We start from the raw sequence: 22,658 nt of genomic DNA on the forward strand, positions 1-22,658 counted from the left end.
TAATCAGCGCTATCACTCCTCCTGCACAGCAGGGGTGCAGGATGGAGGGAATAAAAGGAGTGAGCATGTAGATGCTGCTTAATGAACAGGAAGAGGGTAAAGGCTAGAATTAGAGAGGAGATCGAGTAACGGACCGATGGCAGAAGAGATGTAAATGAAAATAAGTGAATGTGTAGGAGGCTTGTGTGTAAAAGTGCTTGTTAGCACTATTTTTAGTTTAGGTTACACAGTAAATCATTAGCATTAACATGCTTGTTGTTGGTTGGTTTGGCGTTAATGGTTGTACAGTGAAATTTCAGTGCAAGGTGTATGGATTTAGGTCTGTTTTGAATACTTTTGTTTTTTATTGTAATTTATTAGTTCATATTTATGTCTTGTATATGCTGTAGTGAGAGAAAAAAAATTCTGAGCTACATACAGTATAGAAAAGTCTAGGCTTTTTTTTTTAAAATGAGGTTTAAACCATAAACAAATCCAACACACCACACTGGCACTCATACAAGAACCAAAAACAAATCATGGATAGCGTTGTTTTTATAAGTCATGTAACTTCTATTAAAATTATTGTTTTCATTTTGCATAGTTTGAAAGCACCATCTGCCATGTACATTATCTAAATACTGTACTTCATAGAAATGAATTAAGTAACGAATAAAACTTGGGAGCATGCACGTCGGTTGTGCCTTCGTCAGTGGATGTTCGCGGACGTCCACTTCTCGGTCGGTCTCCCACACGTCCAGTCTTTTTGAATTTGTTTATAAGTTTGGCGACAGTGTCGTGTGTGAAGAGCCTGCCATGTTTCCTGTTAAAGTAAATCACAACCTTGCGACAGCTTCCCGATCCAGCCATGAGAATGAGTTCAATACATTCTTCTTTTGTGAAAGGCATTCTTAATGGCTATCCCGAAATTCTCCATATACAGGGGAAATGAACACTGTTTACCAAAATGTCATCCAAAATTTTATATATATATATATATATATATATATATAATTTTGGATGACATTTTGCTAAACAGTGTTCATTTCCCCTGTATATGGAGAATTTTGGACACTCTGTTATTAATGCTGCCTAACACATAGTGGATTACTGCTATCACTCCAAAAAGTTGATTCTTTTCCAATGATAACATGTCTTGAAGTGTTTTATTTCCCACTTATTTCATAGCAAGATAATTTGCCAACCCTAAACTTTGTTATTAACTAAAGAATGTCATACTTTTACTTATATTTTTACTTATGTTTTACTTATAACAGCGACAGTTGCGATCACAATTATTCAACCCCCATTGCAAATCGGGTTTATTGTCAAAATTTGCAGACTTTCAGCTGTTTGCAATGAACAAATCAAACAAAAGCAATTGATCAACTTTGAATTCATCTTTGTCTTAGAATCATATCTAATCATAACCATATTCCATAACCATATTCATTCAATGTATTTAGTTACTGTATATACAGGTAAATCTACATATTGTAATGTGTATCATGAACAGTCTAGTGGACTACCTAGACCAGCTGTTGTAGGAGGTAATCTGACCCCGTTCTCAGAGTACAATTTCACAGAGGGGGTGGAAACACCATTTTTCCCAGCTGCACTAACTGTACATTCCAGACGTGTGCATGGCTAACACGACATAACTGTAATTATGGTTGTAATTCTGTTTTGTTTTCTTTTTCAGCTAAAGTAATGTCAGCAGTTATGTGCTAACGGTCTACTGTGATTGTCCTGTTTGACTAACCTTATGCCTAACCCTAAACAGTTGATATTAGATACTATATCACTGGTGAAAATGAAACTGACAATGTTAATGTTAGCCCTAACCCTATCCCAAAATGTGTTTATAGTATATATAAGCCCTGGTCTATGGGGGCACGGTGGCTTAGTGATTAGCACATTTGCATGTTCTCCAGGTTTCCGCCAGATACAGTGCATCCGGAAAGTATTCACAGCGCTTCACTTTTTCCACATTTTGTTATGTTACAGCCTTATTCCAAAATGGATTCAATTCATTATTTTCCTCAAAATTCTTCAAACAATACCCCATAATGACACCGTGAAAGAAGTTTGTTTGAAATCTTTGCAAATTTATTAAAAATAAAAAACAAAAAAAGCCACATGTACATAAGTATTCACAGCCTTTGCTATGACACTCAAAATTGAGCTCAGGTGCATCCTGTTTCCACTGATCATCCTTGAGATGCTTCTACAACTTGATTGGAGTCCACCTGTGGTAAATTCAGTTGATTGGACATGATTTGGAAAGGCACACACCCATCTATATAAGGTCCCACAGTTAACAATGCATGTCAGAGCACAAACCAAGCCATGAAGACCAAGGAATTGTCTGGAGACCTCTGAGACAGAATTGTATTGAGGCACAGATCTGGGGAAGGGTACAGAAACATTTCTGCAGCATTGAAGTTCCCAATGAGCACAGTGGCCTCATCATCCGTAAATGGAAGAAGTTTGGAACCACGAGGACTCTTCCTAGAGCTGGCCGCTAAGCCAAACTGAGCGATCGGGGGAGAAGAGTCTTAGTCAGGGAGGTGACCAAAAACCCGATGGTCACTCTGACAGAGCTCCATCATGTCTCTGTGGAGAGAGGAGAACCTTCCAGAAGAACAACCATCTCTGCAGAACTCCATCAATCAGGCCTGTATGGTAGAGTGGCCAGACGGAAGCCACTCCTCAGTAAAAGGCACATGACAGCCTGCCTGGAGTTTGCCAAAAGGCACCTGAAGGACTCTCAGACCATGAGAAACAAAATTCTCTGGTCTGATGAAACAAAGATTGAACTCTTTGGTCTGAATGGCAAACGTTATGTCTGGAGTAAACCAGGCACCAGTCATCACCTGGCCAATACCATCCCTACAGTGAAGCATGGTGGTGGCAGCATCCTGTAGGGATGTTTTTCAGTGGCAGGAACTGGGAGACTAGTCAGGATCGAGGGAAAGATGAATGCAGCAATGTACAGAGACATCCTTGATGAAAACTTGCTCCAGCGCGCTCTGGATCTCAGACTGGGGCGAAGGTTCATCTTCCAACAGGACAATGACCCTAAGCACACAGCCAAGATTACAAAGGCGTGGCTACAGGACAACTCTGTGAATGTCCTTGAGTGGCCCAGCCAGAGCCCAGACTTGAACCCGATTGAACATCTCTGGAGAGATCTGAAACTGGCTGTGCACCGACACTCCCCATTCAACCTGATGGAGCTTGAGAGGTCCTGCAAAGAAGAATGGGAGAAACTGCCCAGAAATAGGTGTGCCAAGCTTGTAGCATCATACTCAAAACGACTTGTGGCTGTAATTGGTGCCAAAGGTGCTACAACAAAGTATTGAGCAAAGGCTGTGAATACTTATGTACATGTGCTTTTTTGTTTTTTTATTTTTAATAAATTTGCAAAGATTTCAAACAAACTTCTTTCATGTTGTCATTATGGGGTATTGTTTGTAGAATTTTGAGGAAAATAATGAATTGAATCCATTTTGGAATAAGGCTGTAACATAACAAAATGTGGGAAAAGTTAATCGCTGTGAATACTTTCCAGATGCACAGTAAAGTGCAGTCAAAAGACCTTATTGGCATCTCTAAATTGTCCATAGTGTGTGAATGGTGTGTGTGATTGTGCCCTGCAAATGGTTGGCACCCCATCCAGGGTGTCCCCCACCTTGTGCCCCGAGTTCCAGGCTCCCCCTTGAACCTGTGTAGGATAAGTGGCATGGGAAATGGATGGATTATTCAATTCTGCAACTTGCCAATATGCATCAATATGTCTTGGTATCAAATCAACCAATAATCAGATTGAGACAACGTAATGACCACAAATTTAAAAAACGATATTTTATTGTAGTATTCCATATTCCAGTTGAGGTCACAGCACAGATTCAGACATGATATGGTACCCCTGGACCAGAGAGGATTAGGGGCTGTGCTCAAATTTGAAAGCTTCTGATCAGTAGGCCAGAACCTTAACTACTAAGCCACCACTGCCTCTGAATAAGACTGTTCATCTTTTCAGATGATTGTTTTCAGAGCAATTATATTAAAATATCCAAAGAAATATTATGATAACAAAGTGACAGGCACCGCTTGCACAACTAATTGCGAAACGCTAGCAAAGTGTAGTAATTCATTTCCATTTCATTTCCAAAGTGAAAATGTAATCCTTTATATGCTGCACGTTGCAAAATCTGATATCAACATGCTGGATATGATGGAAATCACGCCTACAAAAGCTTCATGGTTGGCCAGTTTCATCTCTGTGGAGAGCAAAAGGCATCTCATTCAAAGATTAAGGTGTCATGATATTGATTTAGAGGCAGATGCACATGCAGAATCTCAGTGAAACATTTAATAAAGTATCAAACAACCTACATGAAACAAGGACGAGCATAACGTGATACATAAGGACAGAACAAACAACGCAAGACAACAGTACAGTGCTGAACGTGACAATATATACACACCAGTGGTAATGAGATAAATGTGAAACAGGTGCATGAGACATGTGAGATAGTGCAGTGGCTGATGGGAAACGTAGTTTCTAGTCTTTTTCCGATATTACATGACAGTTATTACATGATACACAGATATTACATATATACACAGATATTACATGATATTACATGACAGTTATTCATTTTTGGCTGCTATTATTCCATATGGAAATAAAAGATGAGATTGTAAACAAAACACATACTGTATGTAAATAGAAACTGACATCAGAAGCACAATTAAGTAATTATTTACTATTATTATGTTTGTGTGTGTGTGTGTGTGTGTGCGCATTTATTCATGTGTTTTTTGGATGGTAGTGTTTCTGTGGATATACTGTACAGTACATACATTCTGGAATATGTACTGAGAGCCATATCTCCCTGCAGCTCTCGCCTGGTGTCCCACTGAAGCTAAGCAGGGTTGAGCCTGGCCAGTACTTGGATGGGAGACCTCCTGGGGAAAACTAAGGATTCTGCTGGTATTAAGGAGGCCAGCAGGGGGCACTCACCCTGTGGTCTGTGTGGTGCCTAATGCCCCAGTATAGTACAGGCGACACTATACTGTAAAAACAGCACGGTCTTTCGGATTAAGTGGTCCTGACTCTCTGTAGTCATTGTAAATCCCAGGACACTTATCGTAAAAAGTAGGGGTGTAACCCTGGTGTCCTGGCGAAATTCCCCAATTGGTCCTTCACCATCATGGCCCCCTAATAATCCCCATCTCTGAATTGGCTACATCACTCTCTCATCTCCACTAATAGCTGGTGAGTTTGAGTTTGTACAAGATGTGTTGGTGTTGCTTCAACAGCATCAGACCACAAAGGAGCACAGATTGGAAGAAGACCCAAGTGATGCTGTCCAATTCCGGTGAGCCTGTACCCACTGTACCCTCAGATTCCTGTTCTTGAATGACAGGCGTGAAATCCGACATGGTCTTCTGCTGTTGTAGCTCATCCCCCTCAAGGTTTGTTGTGTTGTGAGATTTTCTGCTCACCACGGTTGTAAAGAGTTACTGGAAACTTTGCATCAGCTCAAACCAGTCTGGCCATTATCCTCTGACCTCAGTAGCAAGGCATTTCCGTCCACGGAACTGCTGCTCAGTGGATGTTTTTTTGTTGTTCACAGCATTCTGTGTAAACTCTAGAGACTGCTGTGAGTGAAAATCCCAGGAGATCAGCAGTTTCTGAAATATCCAAGCCAGACCATTTGGCACCAACAATCATGCCACAGTCAAAGTCACTGAGATCACATTTTTCCTGAGACCACATTCTGAGTTTGATAATTGCATGAATGTGCAGGTGTATGTTACTAAAATATGAATGACTATAAAGTAAATGTGGGACTTTAGATGCAAAATAGTGATAATTCGTTACTTATTTTTGACTGAAATCGTTGACTAACAGATTTTGACTGAAATACATTACTTTCAGTTGTGCACTTGCATTCTGTTTAGTCACACGTTAAAACATCCACAGAGAGTCGGTGTTCCCCACACCCCCGGGTAAATCCCCGTTAAATTTGTGCCTAAAGTATCGAACAGAACTTTTCAAGAAACAAACAAAAGTATATACATTATGAGACTCTGAATTGGAAAACCGTGAACTGTGAGTTTTCTGTTTTCAGTTTTAGAATGTTTTTTCTTCTTTCTCATTGTATATTTTTGTTCATCTCTTGATAAGTTTCGTTCGATACTTTTGGCACAAATTTAATTCCTTTTTCTTTTATCTCTCACAACTTTAGTTCCATCCATCCATCCATCCATCCATCCATCTTCTACCGCTTACTCCTTCTTCAGGGTCACGGGGGAACCTGGAGCCTATCCCAGGGAACATCGGGCACAGGGCAGGGTACACCCTGGACAGGGTGCCAGTCCATCGCAGGGCACAACAACTTTAGTTCCTACCTGTGTTTTGACATTTTACTACATTTTACACTCAATAATGGAAATCTCAATAATGGTTTTCCACAATATTCACCACACGGCCACATTATTAACTATTGAGAACGCAAGATGACACAAAGAGCAAGCAAGGGAGGATTTGAAGTTCTTGAGACAAATTAGTTTGAGTGTGGGGGCATGTTTTATAGCTTGGTGAGGACCAAATGTCCCCACAAGGATAGAAAGCTCTGGCAGTTTTGACCTTATGGGGACATTTGTCTGGCGCAAATAAGGCTTTTTCTTTTACAAAAATATGCAGCTTTATTTAAATAAATAAATAAATAAACAAGTCAAATGGTTTGATTGAGGTTACTGAGGCTAAGGTTGGGGTAAGATTTAGGTGTAGACATAGCATTCATTAACTGCCTTACTAATTCTGTTAATGGAAGGTCCTCACAAGGATAGTAAGAAAAACGATTGAGTGTATGCTTAGGATCTCACTTCCATATGTTAAATGGTAGTCTTTAGCTTCTCTCTCAAAAATATCCTCACTGTTCAGTTTCTGCCTTGGCCCATGGCCACGGACTAATACGAGTCATGGTGGTCAGACATGTGGGCAAAATAAATTATACACAGCTAAAACCAAGCACTCTTTAAACTCTCTAATGGATATTAAACCAGTTTGCTAAGCCACTGCTGACTTTGTTTAGATCACAAACACTGTTATCTGCTAACCCTTTGGCATGCTCCCTGCCTGACTTCCTGTTTTAAAAGGAAATACATCAACATACAGAAGGAAATCACAGCTCGAGTCATGCATAATCAGTTTCAAACAGCCAGTTGCAGAAGGAAATCACCTAACATGTTTTACATGACTTACCCTGAATTCAGTCATTGCCAATTCCCACCCTGTGGCTCAGTTTTCCCCTATCACTCCATCGATACCAGCTGCTACACAACATGGCTTCTGGTTTTAAAGAATAGATAGCCTAATGTTAGCTAGCTTGATACTACTTGGTTTTAGCTACTTACATGATAATCATTAGCTATCTTGTTTGTTTGTTTGTTTGTTTTTTAATGCCATGCCACCGCCTATGGCTGTTTTCATGGTGAGTTAGCTATCTTATTAAAAAACTTGACTAGTTGCTAATGTCAGACAGTTACTTCTGGTGAGTAAACATTAGCTAACTGCTTAGTTGGTAATATCAGTGCAGTGCTGCATTTAGGGAGCTGGTTAGCCTAGCTAATAGGACGCTTAAGGGTGTAAATGTCCCCAAGGCAAATAGTTATTCTTATAATGTTGAAATATTTCAGTTGAAAATGGACACAATTCACTTCTGACTTTTGAAAGACAGAGATTATATAGTAAAATGCCATCATAAGTGACAACAGGAATGTATAATTGATTCATGTACTCGTATTGATTTGTTTTAGTATAATTAAAGCTTCAGCCCTTTAATTAATTAGCTGCAAGTGAATCAAAAATGTTCCATAAGTGATTTATTTCTCAGAAAATATTGCCACGGGATTTTTTGTTGTTTGTTTGGGGTTTTTTTTTTTTGCTGGAAAGAAAATGAATGTTAATTATTGGACTATTTCTGAATTTTGTATTTTATGAGAGCTGTATTGTTTCTGTACTGTTATGACTATTAAAAGTTGATAGCATGTGTGTACAAGGACAGACACACACACACACACACACACACACACACACACACACACACACAGAGAAAATAGGATGATGCAACAGAATCGGCCAATATAACTATTGTTCAGAAGCTCATTGTTGAGAGTGTTTCAATTTCTGTTCAATGTCTGTTCTACCCAAAAATACTTTACCATTACTTTAAAACAAAAAACGGTAATCTTATTCATTTAAATATGTACACACTCTATTGGTTAGTGACATCATGTGCCAGTTCAGACTTACTTCCTCTCCTGACCGCACATTCAGAATTCAGTGAGCTGACAGGTTTCACATGTAGTCCGGAAAGTTCTACTTCTCTTCTTTTTAACGCGTTTACTCCCAGGCTCAAGTCGTGTACCTTTTCATCGACGGTGTCTTTCCACATCTTGTGCATACGTAGCGCTTGTCAGGATGAGTTTTCGAAGTAAAATCACCTTTCGGAAGAAGATGAAAACGAGACGTGCCCGAGCAGATTTCAGCCGAATAAGCTGTGTATGTATCTGTTTATGTGTCTCTCTGTCTCTACCTGCTTCATCCACACTCTGACACTGACAAACTCTTTCTGTCCATCTTGGAGCGTGCTCATGTGTTGTATTATACGTGTGATTTGGAGTTTTATTTCATTTGTGAAAGTCGTTCATAACTCATAACACAGAAGACTTGTGAAACAGTCATAGTGATAGCAACGACCATTTTTTAGCGCGTGGTACAGAAAGTTGAGCTTTCTGTTTCTGCATTGTTTCCACATTGCTGCGTTGCATAGGAATTGTTCACTTCTTTTTGAACTTCCCTTTATGACTTTCATAGCATTTGAAAGTTTCCATTTTTTTACATTCTTTAAATTTCAACACTTCTATACTTTACACTTTCATTCAATAATTCTTTACTTTCGTTTTGTTTCGAATTAAGAGTGTGTGTCGTATTGTGCGTATGGTTCATTTGGGTTAAACACATGCTGGCACAGTGTGGTGATACAGTAAGTTGTCCTGTTCGGTATGGAAGTTTCGCTCCATAGAAACGCCAAACTGACGTAAAATAATGCACGTTCCCATGGAAACTGGGGATGCCCCTGAGAACGTTTATGACGTTTGTGAGCACGAGAAGGGGTGTCATAACTATAGAACAGACAGCGGTGTGCAAAAGTTTGCATAGCCTTAGGACAAAACGACAAAGAAGTGTACGTTTGGTGTGCTAGGTTTCACAAATGTTTCAATGTTACTGCATGTAACAAAAATAGAGTACGTTAATATATCGAATAGGGAAACTATCAGTTCAGAAATTTGCATCTCCCGTTTTGAACGTAATATAAATAACCGAATTACTTTCTTTCATATCTAAGTCATGATATGCTCTGATGTAGTTGTCTAGCCATGACAATTTGGCTCTTGTCAAAATCACTCATTTTTACGCTTGCCCATTTTTCCTGCTTCCAACACAAGAATAAACTGTTCACTTGCTGCCTAATGTATCCCACCTCTTCTAACGAGATAATCAGTTATTCACTTCACCTGTCAGTGCTTTTTCTCCTATGGCTGATCGGTGTATGTATATGACATAATTTCCTGTTAGTTTCTGCCTTATATTTTGGATTGTTGCCTTATTTCAGGACACACCCACATGTCATTCTTAACCTCCCGAGTACTCGATTCAGATTGATCAGAATGTGTTGATTAATTTTCTATAACAACAGCTTGGACATTGATTCAGTTCACATGGTTATATTAATATGCTCAGTAACAATTCACAGAGGAACTAGTATGGAGGACGCTCCATATAAACAGATTGAAGAAATTGATAAACGGTGACAGTTTCTGAGAGATTTATTTAGCATTTGTGGAAGGAGTCTACAGTGTTGGTATGTTGTAAGAGTCAGAGGTAAACCTGTAGCCTTAAGTTTTCCAACATGGGCAAGTCTTCAGCACAGAGAGCTGTGCGGTTTCTTAGTAACAGACCAAGCTGCTATTTTTGTCTTATTAATGTCAATAGAAAAAAAAAAAAGAAAGGTTGTTGAGGGAACTGCTATAATGCAAAGGATAATAGCGTTCATAACTTGTTTCATGGACATTCCAGAACATTAAATGGAGGTGGTGTTCTTTTAATTAATAAAATAATTGTTGTCCTTTAATAATAATAATAATAATAATAATAATAATAAAACACGTTGGAATGGGCTGTTATTGGAAAATAATCAACTTCGGGATGATAACGGTGACTCCACTTCGCATCTGGCCGCATCAAAGCACTCCCTCATTGATTAATTTCCTAGAACAGCGTGTCTCGTTAAGATTTATTCTTTACTTCTCTCCGCTGCTTTCTGTATATTTTTTATGTTGCAATGTTGTTTGTGAATTCTCAGCAAAGGGCTGTGGAACAGATGTGTGTGTATGTGTGTGTGTGTAGGACATTATTTGTTGTAGGATGTGTAATATCCTGTTTTCTTAGTTATCTGACATGAAGAAGTGCAGTTTGTGTGATATGCAGGTTACGGAAAGATCTGTGAAAGCCAACATGTGTGATCTCACCTGGGACCTCACCTGGGAAGTTAAATGTCATAAGGGAAATCATTAGATACTAAAAAAGAAACACAGGACTATTTAAAGGCACGGTCTTGACTTTTTTTTAACGTGAGAAGAAGGCAAAATGTGATGCTAAGGCCGTTTGTCCTGGCGTTGGTTACAATGTCATCTTTATTTCAAATATGAACAAATCCCAGAAGAAGTGTAGCATACTGATTTACAAACCTGCAGCATAAGAGCATGAGTTGGATGTTTCTGAAACAGGAAGCACCGATAGTACCTTCCATTTACTACAGGGGATTTTAACACTGTGCACAATAAAAGCTACCATAGTTGTACTTTTATTATATCATAAACCTTCAGTGTCAACAGAATTGCTTTACTTTTCAATATATCAAAAGAGGAACAGGAATTCACATGTGATTTTTTTTTCTTTCATGTTCATAATGTTCTACACTACCATTCAGAAGTTCGAACACACTCAATTGAGTATATCTTTTTTATTTATATATTTGTCTTAAAAGTGTATGCTTGAAAAGGAAATAGTTAATGAAATGAATGCCAGTTAACAGTAGGAAAACATTTCTGAATCAAAATGTATTATTAAGTATAATTTACTTCATTTATTTCCCCAAACAAAATAGTTTTCATAAAAGAAATTTAGGAGAAGTAGTGAGGCGTTCGGACTATTTTGGGGACTCCTGGGTGAAGCTCCGTCATTCAACTTGTTGTGTAGATGCCAAGTGTGTGCAAAGTTTCATCAGGAAAATGTATAATATATAAATTATATATAGAAAATGTCAAAATTCAAAATAATGAAATTAGATGTTTCTACATAAAAAAATTTAGATACCACAAAGAGCAGTAAACAGTAGAACAGTAGTAAATGAAACAAAGTCAATATTTGGTGTGACAAAAAAATAACCATAGTAGTTTCCGGTACAGTTTATACAGTTTTATAAGGAAATGAGCTGTAAGTTTTACTGAGCATCTTGCAGAATCAGTCTCGGTTCTTCTGGAGACTTTGACTGTCGTACTTGCTTCTAATTTTTGCAGCAAAACCCATCAGCCTTCATTATGTTTTTTGCCTGAAAAGTGGTCTCTTACATAATATGCTGCTTTCTCAAACATTTTTCTGTAACAATAAAATTTTGTGCTAGAAAACTAATGTTTGGGAATCTAAAATGTTTTTTGTACTGACATGATAATGTAGAAGTCATAAAATAAAAAATCTATAACAAAGTTTATACTAAAAAAATAGGGAGCCTAAAACTTTTGCACATTACTGTATATAAAATTATACATCATTTTTTTTGCTTTACACATTTCTTACTCACTGAATAATTCCATGTGTTACTTTATAGCAATAACATCTTCATTATTATTCCAAAATAAAAAGTATTCCATAGCCTCTATGGCTTGTAGGGTTTGTTTTCTTTGGATGCTCTACTAATTTTTATTTAACATCAAAGACAAAAGAGAAAGTCTGGTCTAGCTGTGTTAACAGGCTGAAACAATATGAGACTTAATTACTAACACATCTACAGTATGCTCTCATTGTGATTGAGTAACCATGGAAACCACCTGGAAAAGTACAGCACAATGTGGCACAGACATAGAAGCAACCTGGATTATTATTAATTCAACCCAAAATTCTGTATCTATTGTGAGGTTTTGAATGGGGCTTTATTGCATTTGGTAACAATTTCTTGCAACTGTAGCTCAAGATTTCGATGGTGCATGTAGATCACTGACCTTAAGTGTAATCTGTAAATGGAAATGGTCTGAGTTGGATAGATTAGCCAAAAACCTTACACAAGTAAAAGTAGTCATACAAAAACACTGCTTGAGTGAGAAAGTATCTGGTGGAAAGGCTAGTCAGGGAGCATGTTGCTTGTGTATAATCAGATGAATTTTAGAATGAGGAGTATTGATGATGATGATGATGATGATGATGATGGTGGTGGAGTGGTGGTGGCCATTCATTCTTGAATTAAGGCCTTAATTTCATGCAGCCCCAAGCTGTTTATGCTTGTATAATGCCAGTGCATGGCTAATGTGGTTTGGCACAAACCAATGTTTTCCATCTACACTCGTCGGAAATGGCTACCCGGTAGACATGGTTTACCTCTCAGCTCCAGGATTGGGGGCTCAAATCTCACCTCTGCCCTGTGTGTGTGAATCTGCATGTTCTCCTAGGGGGTTTCCTCCAGGCATTTTGGTTTCCTCCCCCAGTCTAAAGACATGCACTGCAGGCTGATTCGCATAAAATTTCCATTAGTATGCGAGTGGGTATGTGGAACCTCATTCATTGTGCCCCCCACCTTGTGCCCTTAGTCCCCTGGGACTCCAGGTTCCACGCTCCCCTCAACCCTGTGTAAGATAAGGGTTATAGAAAATAGCTGCATGGAAATTGCCACCTGTGCCCACCTAGTGATGAAAATACTGAGAATATATGCTGTGATCTCATGGCTTACTTTTCCCTTACAACATGCTCAATGAACATGGGTTTTAAACATAATACCGAAGGGAAACTTCTCATTTGAATAAGAGCATTGTTAATAGGAAATTCTTTGTTAGCTATTTCATTTCGAGTTCAACATGTACTTGTAATCTGAAATGTTCATGAATTGTAAAGTACAGGCAACATACTACCTAGCTATTCTTTTTTTGACAGTCTGAATGCAGCCACAGACACCTCGGATGAGTTCAAGCTTGAGGTGACACAGTTTGATTGGTGAAACAGCATGTAGCTATGTTTAAGTATGTAAGGTGTGAACTCTTACTGACCTTACAACAGAAGCGCCAATGTTAACAGTTTAGACGGTTTAACACAAATTAAATTCAACTAACAGAAAAGTCAATTCAGTGAAGGGGAAAGGACAAGGAACATGAAAATTACATTTGATTATGGTAGTAGTTGTTTTTGCCTTGTGATACCTGTATTTAGGTACAATGTTTGCTATTTTATTACTGTTGCTTAGTGCACATCCGGGGGGGAAATGTTACCCCTGTGATTCCTAAATCACACCCATTGGGACTAACAAATAAGTCAGCAAATCAACAGTAAATATCGCTACAGCTGGAGACAGTTTATTATTATTTGGACATGGACTGCATAGCAGATATGTGTTTGTAATAATTCTACATAATAAGCATATACACTCAAGCGGTTGCTTATAAATCTTAAGTGATAGTTTATCATTTAAGCTGTTCTCATGGAGCCGTCCCTTTCCGACGACATACTATAGAGTTTTTCTCTCTGCCTGCTAGGATGTTATCGCTAGCGATGTTTGTATTTCTGTTGCAGGGATGTTAAAAGTGTATCAGGCAGCTGACAACAAAATAAACTTATCGTCAAGTGATCACACCACACAGAACATAAATCAAATAATATGGGACAAATATATACAAGTTATTGTGTAAGAGCTCTGATTTATTCTGATTCAGAAAACTTTGGATGTAAAAACTTTCCGGAGTGTAAAAAGAAAAAGAAAAAAGTAACTCCTCCTTCCCCCGTCTCTCTCTGTGCATACAGCAGGAGAAGCCGAAGCTGATCGATCCTCTGGACTATGAGGCTGTGATTACTGAACTAGAACTGGAGCTTAAGGAGGACCCTCTACAAGACCTGCTGCTCTTCCCAGACCATGATTTCACTGTGAGTACATCTGTGTGTACACATGCTTAAATTTAACCATTATCCATGTTTATAAATGCAAGGAAGCAACGGCCCTGATACAGCATGTTTACACCAATTTTTCATGCTGTATCTTTAGTCACGCTTTAGCGTTTTCACTTTCTATACCACGACAACGATTTGGTTGGCAATATATTGTATTACTCTCCAATATGTTGAGCAGTAGATCTATGCGATATGATACTACGCTAAATACCAGGTTCTATTGTGGTTACTAGAATAATTCTTTTTCTATCTAGGTTATTTTTGGAATATAATGATACATTAAGTCATGCCACAAGTCTATTTTCAGTTACAGTAACAAACAGCTGGTTGAGCATTACTACCTAGTTTGGTATCACTTCTACTATATTCCATTCCTGAACTAGTGGAGTTTTCCCATTTGCTCATTTTCTTGCAAATACGAAAACAGCATTAGTTACAAAGATAACTGCCGTGGCACTCATCCTTCTAGTGGTAGACAGGTCCACTGTCTGTGATGTCATTATATAGCTGTTCTTCACTGAAACTAATGGAACCACTAATGTGGTGTCCTGCTGTTGTAGGGCACCAGCATTAAAGTTTGATTTGTTGTTCATGGTGCATCTGAGATACTTTTCTGCTCACCACAGTTATAAAGAGTGGTTATTTTAGATCCTGTAGCCTTCCGGCCATCTCAAACCAGTCTGGCCATTCTCCTCTGACCTCTCTCATCGACAAGCTGTTTTCATCCATACATCCATTTTCTGTACCGCTTATCCTACACAGGGAGCCTGGAGCTTATCCCCGGGAACTCGGGGCACACCCTGGATGGGGTGTAGTTTTACAAAAATATATAAATTCAGGATATGAATTTTAAATGTTTAAATGTATCCCTATCAAGCAAGCCAGAGGTGACGGAGGCAAGGGAAAACTCCCTGAGATGATATAAGGAAGAAACCTTGAGAGGAACCAGACTCAAAAGGGAACCCATCCTCATTTGGGTGACGACAATTATAAATAATTCCCTTCTATAACTGTGTACTACATGGTCAAAATGTGCAATTGTGTAATCAGGAAGTTCATTATCTCTCATTGGATGTTTTTTTTCTCTTTCACACCATTCTGTTTGAACTCTAAAGACTGTTGCATGTGAAAATCCCACGTGATCAGCAGATTCTGAAATACTCACACCAGACTGTCTGGCACCAAAAACCATGCCAGAAAGACGAGAGAAGATTTTTTTTCCTCATTCGGATCTTTGATGTGAACATGAACTAAAGCTCTTGACCTGTATGTGCATGATTTTATGCGTTACATACTGCTGCTACATGATCAGCTGATTGCATATTTGTACAAATGCACAGGGGTATTGGTGCGCCTATTAAAGTGGCCAGTGAGCGTATATCTCCATTGTGTTAGTGCTACATGGACACTTAGTCAACAAGCTAATCCATACAGAGACAAAAGTGTGCAGCTCAGTCTGGTGTGTGTGCCGACATTTTCAGAAACGCATGTGCTTATACGAGTGAGATCAGCGTGCTGCACTTCTCCAGGCACAGCCCACTGAACACAGCCAGCAGGCAGAGGCCCAGTCAAGCAACCACATCCTCTTTCAAAGACAGTTACAAACATAGCCACAGTTTGAAGCACAAGCATCACTGCATTCACACACACACACACACACATAGACATGCGAAACATGTACACACATCAGAAGTGACACACTCTGGATGAGCCACTTGATCTGGTCTGATCAGGCAGGAATCAGAAGGTTACAAGTATACTCCTGCCAAAAAAAGCCCACAGCAGCGTATTGTCCCAGTTTAACAAACACACATCCGCACAGCACTCCACGTTCTGATCCCTTGATTTCTCCAGTGCTAATTAGCGTGTATGTTTGCTCATTAGTAGACTCATTAGATCAGCGGTTCAAATGAAGTCCCTCTAATTGGATGTTTGGGATGTACCGCCTAAACAGGATGTACAGAGTTTAAATCATTCTTTTGATCACAGAGGTCATGCGTGCTCTAGATTGCATAAATCCAGCTGACGCTCATATGTGCTGACAGCTAGCGCTAATTCAGCACTTTCAGCCTTTCAGCCACGTGCTGTGCAGCAGTCTGAAATTAAAACCGCACACTGTTCACTCTCACTTGCTTTAAAGAATTTCCCCATTAATTATTATGCATTTTTAATAGTCAAGCAATAAATTGAAATTACTCATCTTTGCTATAATTAAAACAAAAATTGATTGTCACTATTTTTAGGCAGTTAAATACTGATTAAAAAAAAAACCGCAAAGAATGTATCAAACTGCATTTCAGTTAACATCCATACACAAATGATATTTCCAGCTTCAACGCTTTTTTAAGTGGCTGACTAGCCTAAAATGTATGCTACTTTCACCCAGTTTTATTATTGTCTCGCCCCATACGCTAGCTTGATCTCTATCGCATGATAGTCACCGATCTCGAAGCATGCTAGCAAACCTGGCAATCGGCTTAGACAATGTCATATCTAGCTTTCTATACATATACATATATACATATATACATATATACTGACAAGCCAGACTTCTAGCATTTGCTCGATTTGACTGACATGGCAACCGAACAAAATTTTTTCTTGTAGTCCTTTGGCAAACACACAAAATCTCTTTTTAGGATTCTATGAGCCTTTTTCAATCCAGTGACTATTTTTTTTTCTCCAGCTTGCTGGTTTACACATAATCAGCTAGCTTGCTATATAAGATAGCATAATGTTTTGCTAGCTTACTACTGCTTTACACTATATTGTAGACGGTGTAGAAAAATGGGCCACAGTGTGTGAGGCTGGGACTAGCTTGCTAGCAGACTTAGCTTGCTAGCAGACTTAGCTTGCTGGTTTACACAATATGATCTAACTTGCTATATAAAATAGCATAATGTTTTGCTAGCTTACTACTTCTTTATACTATATTGTATCATAAAGCTATCTAGGTTGTTAGCCAAGTTTGGTAACTACTACAGTCAAATAGTTACTGTTAGAAAGGAAACATTAGCTATGCTAAACTACTTGCTGGCAACATTAGTGCTGTGACTTTTACGTGGAACTGCCTCACACATTTTTGTGTAATTTTTACACACAGACTTTTAGAAAATCAGGTTTTGTTTATCAAGCTGTTTTAAAAATAGGCTGAATGAACCTTAAGGTACATATTGACCTGCATGTTTGCTAAATAACTAAATAACTATGTGCTTTATAATGGGCATGTACTGTACATGGCAAAGCCATGTGATCTTTGTTAAATTAGCGTGTCTATAGGCATACAGTGTGACCATAGTGTTAGCCTGTTTAAATGAAAGACTTACTTAATGAAAGTTACAGTTTTTAATTGTTTGTCATGTTGTAACATTGAAAAAAGTGAACATTCAGTCTGTGTGTAACTATTTGAGAATGTTCAGAATGTGAAACTTTTATTTATTTATTTATTTGCTCTTCCACACACAGGTGTCTACCCTTCCTCAGGAGAGACGAACACAGCAATCCACTGTGCCGGAGGGGGCAGAGGAACAGGCTGAAAGTCTGCTGGTCAGACAGGTGAGTTGATGTGTGCTTGTGTGTGTTGTGTGTTTGCTGCGATCTAAGATAGCTGGTGTGATGATGAGCTCCAGGTAAAGCTAAAAGCTGTGTGCATGTTTACATGTTTTGTGTTTTTGCTGCTATGGAGAACATGTGCCACATGTAGGTTTGGGTACCTCCCAGTGTGGTTACAGCCAACAGATTTGGGAGGTTTGACCTAATTCTGTGTGTGTGTGTGTGTGTGTGTGTGCGTGTCAGTGTGGTGAAATAAAGATTATAGCTTATACTTAAAAGATCCCAGTTAGATAAGCAAAAGATCATCATTGAGCATTTGGTCAGAAAGTGCGTGTGAGCAAGTTGTGTGTGTGTGTGTGTGTGTGTGTGTTTCAGGAGGAAGTTTAAATTTCTGTTCAGTTCTGTCTGTCAGACATGTTCCAGAGCTCTGAGCAAGCATGGAAACAAACCTGACAACCAGTTCACAGCTTGACTATGTGTGTGTGTGAGAGTGTGTGTGTGTGTGTGTGTGTGTGTGTGTGTGTGTTTGTGTATATGTGATTGGGGTGGGGTTGGGGGGCTTGGGGGGTCATTCCCTGTCAAATGTCAATGGATATGCCACCCATTAGTGTGCTGTGGAGTACTGGTAGAAAAGAACCATCCTGTGGCTATTTATTCAGTATTCAATATTTATATTGTAGTCTTTGTATATAAAGACTACAAATGTGTAAATACTTTGATGTAAAAAAAAAAGAAAAAGAAAGATTATCCTTGATGATCTTAAACCGTATAGCACAAACATTATCTTGGTTATCTTGACTCTTCTTTACTTAGTCATGTGATAACCTGTCGCTGTGTCCCTAAGCTTCAGACAGACAGCATGTTCTTTCATCCCTGAGAGGGACAAGGTTAATCCCATTGTTCTGTGGTTTAATTACTTTTAATCATTAATCACATCTGGGAATCATCTAAGCCTGTTGTGCATTCAGAAAACCAGATCGAGCTGTGCATAGAACTGATTTTATCATTTAACAGACCCTCTTGACCATTCCCACTCATGCACTGCAGGATTTTATAATAAACTGGACTGATTCCCCCCGATTATAAACATAGGCCTACTATAACATCCATCCATCCATTTTACATACCGATTATCAAGGGGTGCCTGAAGCCTATCCCAGGTATAGCAGGGTACAAGGTGGAGGACACCCTGGACAGGGTGCCAATCCATCGCAGGGCACAATCACACACACACACACACACACTATGTACAATTTGGAAATGCCAGTCAGCCTACAGAACATGTCATTGGACTGGGGAGGAAACCAGAGTATGCAGATTAAGCCCCCAAGGCACAGGGAGAACATGCACACACAAACTCCACACACACAGGGCAGAGGCAGGATTCGAACTCCCAGCCCCGGAGGTGCGAGGCAAACTTGCTAACCACTAAGCCAATTAGAACGATAAAAATTCTTTGTGCTGATTAAATTAATCTGGGTGAAATTTAACCCCGGCGAACTCACCAACCTCGGATTGTAACTCAGAGAAATCATTGTGGAACTGCTAATTAATGAAGACAACATGGCGGGACATGCTGTTATATTATGTAAAATAATTAACTCCGAAGTTAGCACGTTATGGCGAACCCACAAAGACAAAACCCACAGACTTTCCTGATAGCAGCATTACCTCTGACTGTGTTTGTGGTACTTTCTAAGTGGTTTCTAATTATATTACTATAACATAATTCCCCACCTCTGCGCGTTCGGTGTGTTCGGTGAAGTGGTAAAAAAAAACATGGACACCTCCATGAAAGCATCTCTTTTGTTTGCTCTGTCTGAGCATGTAATGCTCATAAAAAAAATATTTTAAGCTTAACATTTTGGAATGAAAAAGCAGCACAGCAACAACAGACAACAATCGTGAGTAGCTTAGCAACAAGCTAGCCAGCTACTGTTAGTCATAACTCTAATATTGATGATTCTCATTAGTATAGTCAATGTTATAGATTTAACCAAGTACTTTGTCTGTATATGAACTGATCTAAAGCCAATACTGCTATTAACTAATTCTAAAGTAAAGAAGGTGCACTTTATACTGTTCACAGTGTGCGCAGCCATGTTGATTTGACATCACTCCATGACTACCTCCCCAACAGAGTTTTTTTAGACTGATAGTATTCGTTCTTATCACTAGTCTGTGACCTAGAGAACCAGTATCATGATGTATTTATTGATAGAGACTTCAAAGCACTTCTGTAAGTCGTTCTGGATAAGAGCGTCTGCCAAATGCCGTAAATGTAAATGGAAAAGATGGAAGAGTGTAGCTGCACCAGGCCTGTTTTCCGCAAATATTACCAGACCAGCACAATCCAATATAAATAATCTTGGATCACCGTAAAATTTGTGTATTTTTGTTTTCATGAAGTACTTATGTAATACTTATTAAGTACTGGCTTGGAAGCTGTTTGTTTCTCTCACATGCAAATAAAAGAAATGCTACAAGAGACAGGTGAGGTGTTACTTTCACACTAGCACAAACATTAGCACACACCCACAAGGAAGATATGTGAACAGATATTTTGGCCAGAAATTCATTTAGACTTTATGCACTGAACTTTTGTGATTTTTTTTTCTCCTGGTGCTCTGTCTGATAAAGTAAGGCCAGTGACTGTTGTTCTAACCCGATTTCCTCCGCTTTTACTTTTCAGGCCTGCCAGTATTACAACTCCCAGCTGCACGTGGTCGAGTACAAGTATCAGGAGTACGCAGGGGACTACCGCATGCTGCCCAGGTACCTGCCATTTTTCTGATACAAACATGTTTCCCAGTGGTGCAACAGAAACGCATTCGCTTTATTGTCAGGAGATCGTGAGTTCAAATCCTCAAATAGCAATGCTGCAAGCATCCACGGATGGGAGTCATGGGCCAGTGGCTCTCTCTCCCTCTCTCTCTGTCTTGTCAATCACAGCAATGACATGTATGCAGAAGAGGGCAGATTCGCTGCCTTGTGACACAGCATGAGCAGCAATGAGCAGTTCAAAAAGATGCAATGTCTCAAAGGAAGGACGTGTCTGGTTGCTGTCATATGATAGGGAAAATCTGACTGGTGGATGGGAATTGCAGAGAAAATGTGGGGAAATAATAATAATAAACCTGTTTCCATCATTACAGGACAAGAGGACAGTCCACATATTCTAAGTCTAATAATAACAGATTTAAAAAAAAAGTGTAGTTATTTAACAAATTAAACAAGTATAATCATTGATATGGTGAAGCTTTCTGTAAGGAGATGTTTATTTAACATTTTATGGAATTTAAGGAGTCTGCAGTGTCAATGTTTTGACTTTGTAACAGTCAGTAAATATTGCTTTTCATGGACATTTCTCAACATTGTTACGAAACACAACTTGGACAGGAAGTAAGCGCAGGAGTAACGTCTTTATTTACCCTTAAGTCTATGTATGAGGAGGTAGGAAACAAGGTCTAAACAGAAAACTCAAACTGAAGCAAAGAACATGAAGCTTAAACATTTATCCTTTAACTAGAAACGAGGCATGAAGCACTAAACTTAGAACACAACTATGACATGAAACACTTGTTTCACTCAGGCATTAAACACTCGGTTAACTCAGGCATGAAACACTTGTTTAACTAAGGCATAAACACTCGTTTAACTAAGGCATAAACTCTCGTTTCACTCTAGCATGAACACTCGTTTCACTCTAGCATGAACACTCCTTTAACTATGGCATGAACACTCCTTTAACTATGGCATGAACACTCATTTAACTATGGCATGAACACTCCTTTAACTATTGCATGAACACTCCTTTAACTAGGGCATGAACACTTATTTAACTAGAGCTTGGAACTAGGAACAGGAAACTAGACAGAGCATGGACACATTACCACCTGGCACCATTATACATTCCGTCTTTCCTCTTTTAGTCGCTACTCTAATACCGCCCGTCATGCACAGCAACGCGAGGGGTTTAAATAACCAGTCACAATTACCTTAATTGCTGACAACTAGTAACATTTCAAAGCACCCCCTCGCACCTCCGCCAATAACTGAACAGGGCGGGGACAGAACAGAAACCAAACTAAGTGCACATGTCCATTGTAAACAAAGTCTTAGCGTCCATGTGCACTTCAAGCACGTGCACACGCTCTCCAACTGCTCGTGCACGTCATCACCGCAGTGCCATCTGCCGGCGAGATGATGACAGAACCCCCCCCCAAAGGCGCCTCTCCCGGAGCGCCAAAGAGCACCCCCTCCCACGGCGGTCCTGGGCCCCTGTGTAATCTGTCCTTTGATGCATCAGGAAACAGGGTGGCCTCCGCTGGGCAGCAGACAGGCGGAGCACCGCCCCCAGCGGGGCTGGGGCATTGGGAGATGTCCACCGTGGGGCTGGACCTCGGGGCGACGTCCTCAGCGGGCTGGAATGCTGGGTGACGTCCTCAGCGGGGCTGGAACGCTGGGCGACGTCCTCTGCGGGGCTAGAGGTCGGAAGGACGTCCTCTGTGGGACAGGACAGCGGGACAGCTTCCTCGGTGGGACAGGACAGTGGGACAACTTCCTCGGTGGGACAGGACAGCAGGACAGCTTCCTCGGTGGCAGAGACCTCCCCGCGGGTCTCTGGCTGGAGCTCCGAGGTCGCCAAGTTGACCTCGGGCTGGAGCTCCGGAGCTGAGAAGCTGGAGCTCTGAGGTTGCCGGGTTGACCTCAGACGGGGGGCCAGAGGTCGCCAGGTTGACCTCAGGCGGGAGCTCCGAGGTCGCCAGGTTGACCTCGGGCTGGGGTCCAGAGGTCGCCAGGTTGACCTCAGGCTGGGCCTTGGGAGCTGCGGATTCGA

General features: G+C 39.9%; 1 protein-coding gene across 4 annotated transcripts in view; it reads left to right on the forward strand.

Moving 5' to 3' along the window:
* The window catches only part of dock10 (dedicator of cytokinesis 10), a 113,043-nt gene that overhangs the window by 44,740 nt on the left and 45,645 nt on the right, over window positions 1-22,658 (forward strand). For 3 of the 4 annotated variants that reach the window (XM_053652250.1, XM_053652249.1, XM_053652248.1), the window contains exons 2-4: window positions 14,123-14,242; window positions 17,732-17,821; window positions 20,511-20,593. In XM_053652250.1, coding sequence (XP_053508225.1) covers window positions 14,123-14,242; window positions 17,732-17,821; window positions 20,511-20,593 — 293 coding nt within the window. Of the gene's footprint in view, window positions 1-7,350; window positions 8,561-14,122; window positions 14,243-17,731; window positions 17,822-20,510; window positions 20,594-22,658 lie in introns of those variants that run through there. The other variant, XM_053652251.1, reaches the window with a different exon arrangement.

This window comes from Ictalurus furcatus, chromosome 20 (genome assembly GCF_023375685.1).
Source record: "Ictalurus furcatus strain D&B chromosome 20, Billie_1.0, whole genome shotgun sequence".
NCBI lineage: Eukaryota > Metazoa > Chordata > Actinopteri > Siluriformes > Ictaluridae > Ictalurus > Ictalurus furcatus.